General features: G+C 37.6%; 1 protein-coding gene across 2 annotated transcripts; it reads right to left on the bottom strand.

The window, feature by feature from the left end:
* Window positions 1-347: 347 nt before the first annotated feature.
* LOC18432409 (Phototropic-responsive NPH3 family protein) lies at window positions 348-10,597 on the bottom strand. 2 transcript variants are annotated; one of them, XM_006842516.4, is made up of 7 exons: window positions 10,450-10,597; window positions 8,771-8,837; window positions 6,418-7,029; window positions 5,209-5,760; window positions 4,506-4,634; window positions 3,614-4,009; window positions 348-674 (listed from the first exon to the last, which is right to left on the bottom strand). In XM_006842516.4, exons 1-6 carry the CDS (start codon window positions 10,521-10,523, stop codon window positions 3,617-3,619), a joined length of 1,827 nt encoding a protein of 608 aa, XP_006842579.1. In that variant the 5' UTR covers window positions 10,524-10,597; the 3' UTR covers window positions 348-674; window positions 3,614-3,616. The 2 variants fall into 2 exon arrangements, with proteins under 2 accessions (XP_006842579.1, XP_020521808.1); XM_020666149.2 differs by lacking the exon at window positions 10,450-10,597 and adding an exon at window positions 9,276-10,434.
* Between the last annotated feature and the right edge of the window lie 527 nt (window positions 10,598-11,124).

Genomic DNA, 11,124 nt, shown 5'->3' with positions numbered 1-11,124 from the left:
TACCATTGCACTCTCTCACACACAATCACTCATACATTGCTCTTTCTCTCACATACACACAATTACTCATACCATTGCACTCTCTCTTTCTCACACAATTACTCAAACCATTGCTCCCTCTCATACACAATTACGCATACCATTGCACTCTCTCTCTTTCTCACACAATTACTCATACCATTGCACTCTCTATCTCACACACACACAATTACTGATACCATTGCACTCTCTCTCTCTCACACACACAATTACTGATACAATTGCACTCTCTCTCTCTTCTACGTGTTGGCAACTTGGCACCAAGCTTTAAATGGAGTAGCAATAAAAGATAAAAGAAGCACTATAACTATACAACAAACCCAATATTTCGTCAGCTTTCATCACAAATTTGTCTCAATTACAACTGTATTTCCACCCTAACATTTCCCAAAATTCCAGTTTCGACCTATCACCTCAATTCTCAAAAATTAGACGAAACCATGATCCAACTTTCTTCAAAACTAGACGTATCCTTGTGAGGGGTACCCATAGATATTTCCCTCAAAAACAAGGGCTATTTCCATAACTTTCACAAAAATTACCCCCTATTTTTCTAATATTTTTCTATTGATACATATTACATAAATTGCAGTTGGCGGCAACCACGTCCCCTTGTTTCCTCATTTTCCCTGTTCCTGCAAAATGCATATGTACCCAAAAACAAATGTTATAGTAAGATATAATTAAACGGAAAAGTTTATATAAGGTCGCAACCCTACATAATAATCACACGAAGTAAGAATGGCAATGGACCCCAACCAGGACCCGAGGGGTAGACCAGATTCGGGGTCTAGGTATGGGTCCAAAAATTGGTTCTGGCGGGTCAGGTCCATGTCCAAATCTTGGACCCAAACACTATTCAAGCCCGAGTCTAGTAATATTTTTTGAGTCCCAATATATGAAATATATTTAAATATAGTTAAATACATAGGTATTTTAGTTTTTGGGTCGGATCCCACACTATATTTTGGATCCAAGTCTGGTGAATTTGAGTCCGATCGGGTTTGGTGCCAACCCTAGGTTACAAGAAGTAATATAGCATAAAAGAGTGTTCTAAAGTTCATAAACCTTCCAATTAATCGTCCCAACCTCAAGATGCATGGATATAATAAAAAAAAGAAAAAAAAGATTTTTAAATCCTAAAAATAGTTTACCTTGTAAAAAATTACATGAACCTTCTATTTTAAGATTCTCAACTAATTATAAATCTATGTTTTTAGAATTTTAAATTTCATAATTAGAATTGAGTATGGATTTTCAAGCCATTGTAAAGTTTTAAAGTTTCTGACAATGGGCTAGATCTTCCACCAAAATTAGAGTTGCACCTTACTTGTATAGTATAAGGTGAGCACCTTGTACAAACCTCACCCGTAATTAGAACACTCTCATTTAAGTGATAAAATGCCAATTCTCTAAAGAGTGAGCCTTACATGTTGCAAATATAGAATTTACATGTGCTACAAGATATACAATCACATGATCTTGATCAAACAACTAGAATTGAGCCGATAGCTTTTACAATGTTCATGACTCATTCTCAACCATCCAATCCGATTCCATCCAATCTAAATCAGACTGCTATACGTCTCCAGACACAAAACTGATATATGGGTAGAGATAATCAAAATAATTCTTTCTTTTGAAAGAAGGAAAATATTCACGTTCACAATGGAAGAACAGAGTGCAGTGCACTATGGACAATGCACAGATGGGCCACCAAACGGGTTAAATACCACTTACTTGTGTGGGTTGAATACCGCAGCTTGCTGTATTATAGCACTTGATGATTTGCAATGTTACGTCTTAGGCTCAATTCCTAACAAGGGCCCTCTCCCCACTGACTTGCACGGCCCCAAAAAAAAAAAAAAAAAAAAAAAAAAGAGGAAAACTTCGTATACATTGAGAGTGGAATTTCACGTGCAGAAAAAGCTGCTGAATGGTGGCTAATAGTTGGAGAGAAACAAAAACCTATTTTTCCCTTATTCTATAATAGTAGAAAGAAGAATACTCCTCAGGGAGGGAAACTAAACTTAATATTCTCAATGTATATAACAAAAGGAGTAAAAAGAGGCTATGGTTCAGGCTTCCCGGACAAACTTCAAGGGTTCGAACACTTGACCTCCGTCATCCAAATCGATGTCTGCTACTAAGCCAAAATCATAAAGGGACATACTGATAGCAAGATTAACTAACACACCAAAAAATCACATGAGAGAAGTGGTAAGTCCCACTTTCCATCACCATCCATCATTGATGCAAAGAACATGCTTATGGGACACCAGAAAATCACATGAGAGAAGTGGTAAGTCCCACTTTCCATCACCATCCATCATTGATGCAAAGAACATGCTTATGGGAAAGGTGCTGGGGTCGTGGTGGTAGCACCCCACACCGTAGTCACCATGTTGTCGTTTTCATTCCCACTGACACCACCCCACTAACACCTCAAGACAAGCTAACTCCTAAACTATTTGAGAAAACGGGTAGGGGCTTGTCTTCCTACTGAATTACCCAGAAAAGAAAAAAACAACATGCCTATGACCATAACTTTTCTATGATTAATACGCTAAGTACATGCTGGAAAAATTCATTAACTTTTCTATGATAAATGCACCTAGAAAGCAAGGTCTAGTTCATACCAAAACTAGTTCAGTTTAGTTTTCTAAAAATTACAACTAAAACTGTTTCTTATTTTATTAAAAAAAAACAAAAAAGAGAGAGAAAGAAAACTCATACCATACTAATAATGCATACTGCTTGCATACTACGTGTAGGTCTCCACCGTCCATTCTTAACAATGAACAGCAGCATTCCTCTGTCATAGATCTACGAATAGTGTTATTAGAGGGTTTTTCAACATTAAAACAACATTTCTGATAGATTTTTGAGGTGCATCTGTGATTCTACATTTTAAGGTTGCAACCTTATATAAACTTTTCCCATTAAATAATAATGTATATATTTAAGGATTCTATACAATGAGACCATTTACCTTTGATACAAACATTTGATGTGAAATTTGATAGCTTGGATGTGTCACAAAGTTTAAGAAAATTTCTTTTGAAGTTTGAGCTTGGTCAAGGGAATAATTGCATCCATCCAATTTCACATCCAATGATCGAGATTAATGTGACCACCTTGTATCAAAAGTAAATGGTCTCATTTTGTACTTTCCCATATATTTAAAATAATATTTAAAAATATTTAAATATATACTTTTTTATTTTTGGGTAGGGTAGGGTCTGGGTTTGGTCGGATCTGGGTCCCATAATTTTTTTTCTGATCCAGGTCCGGCCGGAACCCGACCCGACGTATTGCCACCCCTACTACTCATCCCCACTAAAGTCCAAACCACCAAAAACTTGGAGCAACCACACAAAACCCACCAAGAATGTTTCAGAGACTCTCTCTTACTTTGGCTTCAAGCTCAAGGCTACCAAAAAAAACCCCTAAAACATAAGCCATGAAGCCAAAATCTAAAAACTTCAAAATCCACCATTTCCTACTTCCAGTAAAAAGAGAACAGTTGAAAAAATAAAAACCATTTACACAAAAATGAAGTTAAAACACTAACCTCTTATGAGACCGACTGCCTCCGCCTCCTCCCGCTCTTCCCATCCTGCCCCTGTCCTGCCCTCTTCCCCTTCCTCCCACTTCTAGTAGCCGGGCCGAATATGGTCATGCGACCGAACCCTTTAGAGATAGAACCAAGAAAGGTACGGGCATTGGCCGACCTCTTATCCATCCCTCTCTTCATGTTAGCTTGCTCTTTCTCCAAATCATTAAGTCTCATTCTCATTCTTGAAATCTCGAGCCTCAACTCGCGATTCTCTCTCCTCAATGAGGCATAGTTATCTCTAGGGGACATGGTAGCACTAGGCACCCCACTACTTATCCTTTGAGAGAATAAATTCTCGGAGAAGTTACCTGCGAGGGCATTCTTGATGCGAAGCTGCTCCAAGTAGAGGACCTGCATGAGAGTGAAGAGTGAGAAGCCATTTACTTTCTCTCACTGTATGTCACACCATGTACACTTCTTTTTTGTATGTGGTGTGCAGAAGTGTATGTGGTGTGCTAAAGAATTAAGAACAAGGACACATCCAAGGAATATAAAGAAGTTGTACAGAAAGAAACATTTCTCTTTGTTTTTTGTTGGGTGATGAGAATGCATTTATATGTGTGAGCAAGCGCAGTCGTACAATAAAGGACAGGAACTTCATTTTGAAGATAAAGGAATTGGAGTGTAAGAAACTCATTGTCTTTTTATGGGTAACTATCATGCTCATGTATCACACACACACACACACACACAGTACACATAAGTGCGTCTGAGACAGAGAAGAAGAGGGGTGGGTGGGGGGGCCACCTTGTTTTGCATTGAGGGAGCTCTTGGGTTCAGAACTCTCTCTGCAAACCAAGTTGACCTATCATACACACACATACACACACACAGAGCTGGGGGCGACCTGAAGAGCCATGTGGACAGGGAGGCGATCATTCTGGGCAGCATGGTTGGAGGCATCAGGGGTGAGCTTCTGGCAGTCTACCAGCTTACAGAGCCTCCGGCACTCAGCCTCAGTAAGCCCTGGATGAGCCTGAACCATTCACATGTGCAAAAGCTCAGCAAGGGAGGCAAGTCACAATACGAAAATTTTGCATTTTTTTTTAAACTGTTTTGAAAGGTTTCTAAGGCCAAATTTCAGAAATGCAGAGTGATTTTTTGCAGAAGCTAATACTAGTTAAATACCAAAAAACAAAATGAAATAATAAATAAGATGTTTTGGATCAGAATGTCAGCCCATAAATATATGATTATAAAAGGACGTGTACATGGTGGTCATGTGGGACCAAATTTTGCATTTGGCCCCGTGGGAAGAACACCTAGTTAGGGAAATTTTTATGACCTTAAATTTTTCAACAACTATTTGATTCACCTTGAGATCAACTTCCAAAGAAACAAAGATGAAAAAGACTTTGAGCCCTTAAGACTCTACATGTGTTCATCCATCAAATGGATGTTCAGAGTTACTTTTGGAAGGGGAACCAATTTTGAGCATTTTCTGAGCTCCAAGTATATATTTTTCTTCGGGCAGCAGGAGCAAATGTATGATTCGGTCCTGCCGGTCCACCTATATCTTTCCATTATAAAAAATGAAAACTAATAGATACCTTCAGGTATATATCCACGGCTCTGTATAGTCCATCATCAACAACATGAGCATAGTCAGGCAAAAGCTCAATAATGGCCATGAATTTTTGGAGTTTCAGATATGGATCTGGAGCAATTTCAGCAAGAAACCCATCTATGAGTTTCCCGACCTTCAAAACTGAACCATGGCTTGGTGATCCAAACCCTTCCGATTCATAACCAAACTGCGATTCTTCTGATTCTTCCTCTTCAATTCTTTGGAAAAAGTTAACCAATATTCGATGTACAGTATCAATGTCGAAGAGTGAGTCTCCAGCCTGCAATGATGGGATTAGCAGGTCATCAAGAGTCACCATCTCTAAATGAAACCCAATTCTCCTTTCGAGCTCGAGCCTGCAGGCAGTAGAAGAGTCTAACATGATCGCCATTCTGAGCATCCCAAAGAGAAAACTCATTGGAATTGTTGCACTTTTCTCAGTTGGGAGAAGACCCACTAGTGTTTCCAATATTAGTCTCTGGTCATTCTCCATAGCCAAACCAGTGCCTGATTTCAACCGTGCTGGATCCCAAACCTGTTGTTTGTCTCTCTTATTAATAAAGCATTACATGAAAGAAATCAGGGTATGTAAAAGTGCCACTGATCTGAAAATTCAATACAGTACTGTGACCTTGTTTTGAAATAGTAAAGAAATGCTACTGGATTTCGAATGCAATGTCAAGATGATTGAAAATTGTTCTATTTCAAGACGATTGAAAATATCTCCCTCCCTCCGTTCCCCCCACCCAAAAAAACCTGCCCATCCCATCCCCTTCCCCCAAAACCACTTAGAATGTGGAGAGGGGAACAAATGTGAAAATTTGAAATGGCAAGGTTCGTTATGTAGAGAAATATTATGGCCTGCGATAGTATTATGAGGATTTGAAATCTAACAGCATATCTTATTAATCCTTAGAAACCAGTGGCATTTTTTGTAAGCTAATTGATGGAGGATAGTCCATTGAAACATCACCATCCAATTACAAGGTGTATATGGCAATGAAGAGAAAATGGCTCAAACTAGAACAGGGCATGAACCCAATAGTGGTTCCCACACTTTCTCCATAACCATCCGTCGTATAACTGGATGGTGAACACAAAATGGAATATGAACTTCAAATAGATCTTTATATTATTGTTTACTTAACCATGATAACATGAAATGAACAATGGAAAAGAAAAGAGAAGGCACCTTTTGTTTTCCGGGCCCCTTCAGCCAGCTCTGTGCATAGTGCGTAAGAGAAGAAACAATACTATCTGGCCTCACCCCTGTTTTTCTCATGGCAACAATCACTCTCTGGTAAAGATCAATCCTTATAACTGAGAGGTCCTCAATCCACCACTCTTGGCAACCAAGGTTCAGTTTACCCGAATCACTGTTACAATCCAAGCGAGATAACCCAGATACCAACTGCTCCTTAGAAGCATTTACTGCAATGGCATCAATGCACCTACAGGGTATTTTCACCTCTTCAGTCTCAGGAAGCAGGACTTCACAAGAATGCAAGACCTCAACTGATTTCTCCAGGCTTTGCATTACTATCTCGGTCAAGTAGGTCTCAGTTCGAGGAATTAGGTTTTCTTCAGAATAGTCTTCGGTCATTTCAAGGTATTCAGCAGCACACCTAATATGAGCCACATTTGTTGGAGTGATCTCAAAATTCGTTCCATAGCAAAATTTGACAGCAAGCTCGAACGTGTGGGAACCTCCTGGAAAATTTGGAAGTTCCAGTTTGGATATCTCAGAGTCTTTGACCTCAGACAAAATTTTGCGGATTCGACCACTCTGGGAAACCAGAGGAAACTATAGGGCCCGGAGAGACCATGAATCAGATAAAATCAAAAAACCCAGATATACATTGGACATGATTTAGTTTAACTCCACCAAAGATTGCATCTCTCATCATAGAATCCAAAGTTTGGGTTTGTTCTTAGAGTAATCGGATAACGTAAAATAGAAGACAGTACATCCAGAAGTTGGCATTCATAACCAAGAACAAGAACAAACTCATTGAAATTTAGAGAGTCATTTTCTATATTTCTAGAAAAATAAGCATGCTTTCTGAGTTCAGGTAAAACTTATCTAAGTTTCAAATTTTGGCCCTATACCCAACAAGATTGGCAGGGAATATTTCCAGAAACTGAGGGCACAAGATTTTCCTTTAAATGATAAACATACTGCTAAGAAAGAGCATAGGAAGATATATAAATATATGTGTGTGTTTGTGTATACATGTGTGTGTGGGGAGAAACAGGGAGAAGGAAAGAGAGAGAGAGAGAGAGAGAGAGAGAGATCCTGTTACACATGCACTATTTGACAAAAGAATTCAGCTCTTCCACAAGCTACTTACCAAACATTATATGTCTAGATAAAAACAGGAAGTAGCCCTTAAGACCAATAGCCATTTTGAGATAACACAAATTAAAGCCCAAGATGCATGAAAAACTAGGGGCCCAATATGACCTCCCCACCTCTCTTCTTTCTTCTTTGATAGGCATCTCTCGTTTCCATGGTTCATACTCCTCTAAGAACCGAACTATTTTCCCACATGGAAAGATGGCATCCCATTTTTTCTTTCATATATGGTATACTGTAATCGGTTCCATCATATTACTTAAAAGTAAAGAAAAACAAAAACCATGTAGAGATTAGTTTCTTGGACATCATCCATGTGGGGAGTTTTAGAAGTAAGGGTACATAAATTTATGAGACGGAGACTCTAGGGGGATAGGCAATGAGGCTTCCAAAGAGGGACTTTACGATGGCTGTAGTGGAGAATAATTGACAAACCTGTTTCTCTTGGAGCACAGGAATTAGCCAGGAATAAGTTTCAAAGATTGATGAAGATGTTTTCTTGGCCTATCTGTGCAGCAGATTACATAGAGGCAGATGCCAAAGCTGTCCTAGCAACATCTTTCCTTTTTCAGCCCAGACAAGTGTGAAGTCACTCCATAATCCAAAATTCAAACACAGTTATTATGCATTTGTCTAATGCAAAAATTAAACACATATAACGCATCCAGTCAAATCAACCAATCAAAGCTTTCTCAAACGAAATGGGTTATCAGGGTTAACCCTCATGTCACTTTCAATGCATGTATACCATCAAACCTTTAAGTAAAGAGGAACGGTTGACTCTTGTGCTTAATTATTCCATCCCATCCACACGAAACACATCATAGAAAAGATTAAATCCTTGTATTCATCAAAAGAAATACCATTGACTATTTCCAAGTGAAAGTATTAGCTCCTCTGTATGCAAATCATTATGCCATAAGTTCAAATATCTAACCAATGATCATTTTTTGGAGGTGCAAGAGGAAGCCAACAGGGCAATATACTCCTCAAGTTTGGTTTTTCCCATTTACTTGAATGATCTTCCCACTGTTATATTTAATCACACGATTATATATGGAAAATCAATGTACAAGTCCGCAATAAAAGGATAAAATGAAAATAAATGGAATTTTTAACCATAAATTTAACTACTATACAGAAACGCGGCATTCAAAATGGAAGTGTTTAGACAACAAGTTCAGCTCACCTTATGCAATACAAAGGGTTGCCCATCAACATCAATTATTATGTCTCCCGCGACATCGGAAAATATCCTGAATCCGGACCAAAATATGGTGAGTCAAACACATTCATATCAATAATCAGATAGGTGCAAAAGAAAGAAGGTGTTCAGCATGAACATATATGAATGCATACATGGAATCGACGCCCTTAAAAAGGAAAACCATTCTTTTTCTGCATTCAATGAATGATATTCATACAAAAGCAATGAAAAAAAAATTCCAAGTGCTCACATATATGCAAACACATATACACAAAAGCATGGGCACATATGGTATGGCAAAGTATATTGCAAAGTGGAATATGGTTTCCTCGTAATCTATTAGGCCATTACCACCATAAGAGAATATGGAAGGTGATGGAGAGAAAGTGGACCCAACACACACAGACGCATGCCTGCAACCCCACACATGCATGCGCACATTGACACACAGTAAATGATAGGCATGTTAAGGTTTATGAGTAAATACATATTAAAGCTCATCCGAATTGCTCGTCGGTGTCGCCTGATAGTAAGCCTCATCAATCTATGTATATAACTTAACATATCTTTCAAAAGTCTCAAACACATTGATCTCTTTCCCTTCTCAATATTCTTTTGAAAAGGCCCACGAAACAAATTGATTCAAAAACAATAAAACTATCTTCAAATTTTGCCTCCTCTCCTTCCCATTCTTATTTGTCAACAAAACTCAGTTGATCTCTGTAAGACCTCAATCCTATCCAAAGTACCAGACCAAAGTATAATAATAACAAAATCGATCAAGTGCATCTCCACGAATTGTGCAGATGGCCTCTGTAATCTTCAATCCAAACACTCACTTCTTAGAAATCGAGTTTGAGCTCGATTCATAAGTTGATGATGATTGCAACACTACAACAATGCGACCCAAGTTCGATTTGTACCTTTTAACTACCCAAAAAAGGAACCATTATGGTTGTAAAAAATTATTAAAAATACTTTTTGTAAGTGAAATCCAATGGGCTCTAAAACATGCGTAATGATCCATTGTTCCATTACAGAGTTATGACAAATTTCACAAAATTCAATTTCTAAGATTGTGATAAATTCATGTTCTATTTTGTGAAACACTCTGAATTTCCTAGTTGTTCCATATAAGACACATATCATTTGTTCTCTTCTTTTAATTATTATTATACAAATTTTCATGCAAATCTCCTCTCTCTCTCTCCCTCTCCCTCTCCCTATCACAAACAAAAAACCAAAGCAAAAAGTATAGTCACAGTAAACAAAAAGCCAAAAAAAAAAAAAAAGATTCAAACAAAACCACTTCTTCTTCCGAACTAATAATGTGAGATTCCAACTATCTCAAACCGGTAAGAAACCCAGATACAGCATCGCATGAATAACACATCAACAGTCACATGAAAATCAATCAATGACCATAAAAATGGAATGGTGAGCTTATATAAAAACTTAAAAATTCAAATAAAAATGGAAAATAATGAAAAACGAAAATTTTGCAAAAAGAAGAATATGGGTTTCAATAGAATCAAATAATGACCAAATACATGGAGTAGTAAGCTTCTAAACACCTGAAAGTATAAATAAAAATAAAAAACATTTGAAAAAAAAATGAAGAATTTTGAAAAAAAAATAAGAAGATGGGTTTTCTCGCTTGCCTTTTGCTTGTTGAAATCGCAAAGGAAGGTGGCAAAGAACGTCTCAGAGACGCGAGAGCGCTTTCAGACACCATTTTTTCTCCTTTTTTTTTTTCTTTTTTTTTTTCCTCAGTTTTTTTCACTTCTTTGAAATAAGGAGGCAGTGGGAGTGGGAAAAGAACAGTGAGCTCCAAAAATATAATGGGTATTAAATTACTAAAATGCCCCTAAGTATTTTAGAACTTACAATATTGCTCTCCCCAAATATTGGAAGAGGTCCACATGAACACTCTGCATAAATTTTTAAATTACGAGATTGCCCTTTTCACCTTGGAAATGGATAGGGATGGCAACGATTGGGTCCGGGTCCACCGAGACCCGAAAATATGATATGGGACTCTGACCCGCATTCAAGGGATCAAGAGTCAGACGCAAAAATATATTATGAGATACGAATCCGACCCAAAAATTAAAGGGTGCGGTTTGTATAGAGCCTAGGCTCTAAACAATCAAATTAGAGCCTACCTTATAATGGTATCGAGAAATGTGGTTTTATTATTGAAAATCTTTGTGATAGCTTTAAAATATATTTTCATATTTATTTATAAAATTTAAAGCTTCAAAAATAGTGTAGAGAGACTTTCAAATCTTTAAAATTGACAGTCCAAAAATTGCATTACAAAATACACTATTTCC

The sequence above is a fragment of the Amborella trichopoda genome, chromosome 8 (genome assembly GCF_054954075.1).
Source record: "Amborella trichopoda isolate Santa Cruz 75 chromosome 8, AtrichopodaSantaCruz75HAP2 v2.0, whole genome shotgun sequence".
Taxonomy (NCBI): domain Eukaryota; kingdom Viridiplantae; phylum Streptophyta; class Magnoliopsida; order Amborellales; family Amborellaceae; genus Amborella; species Amborella trichopoda.
The sequence above is the reverse complement of the archived record's forward strand: the minus strand, read 5'-3'. Positions and strand labels throughout refer to the sequence as shown.

Excerpts from the sequence above, each read along its gene's own strand:
- LOC18432409 (XM_020666149.2), bottom strand. The coding sequence starts at position 9,376 with ATGTGTTTGAGACTTTTGAAAGATATGTTAAGTTATATACATAGATTG. Across the intron at positions 5,761-6,417 it reads AGGGGCCCGGAAAACAAAAG|GTTTGGGATCCAGCACGGTT; the intron begins GTGCCTTCTCTT and ends GACAAACAACAG. Across the intron at positions 4,635-5,208 it reads CCGTGGATATATACCTGAAG|GCTCATCCAGGGCTTACTGA; the intron begins GTATCTATTAGT and ends TGAATGGTTCAG.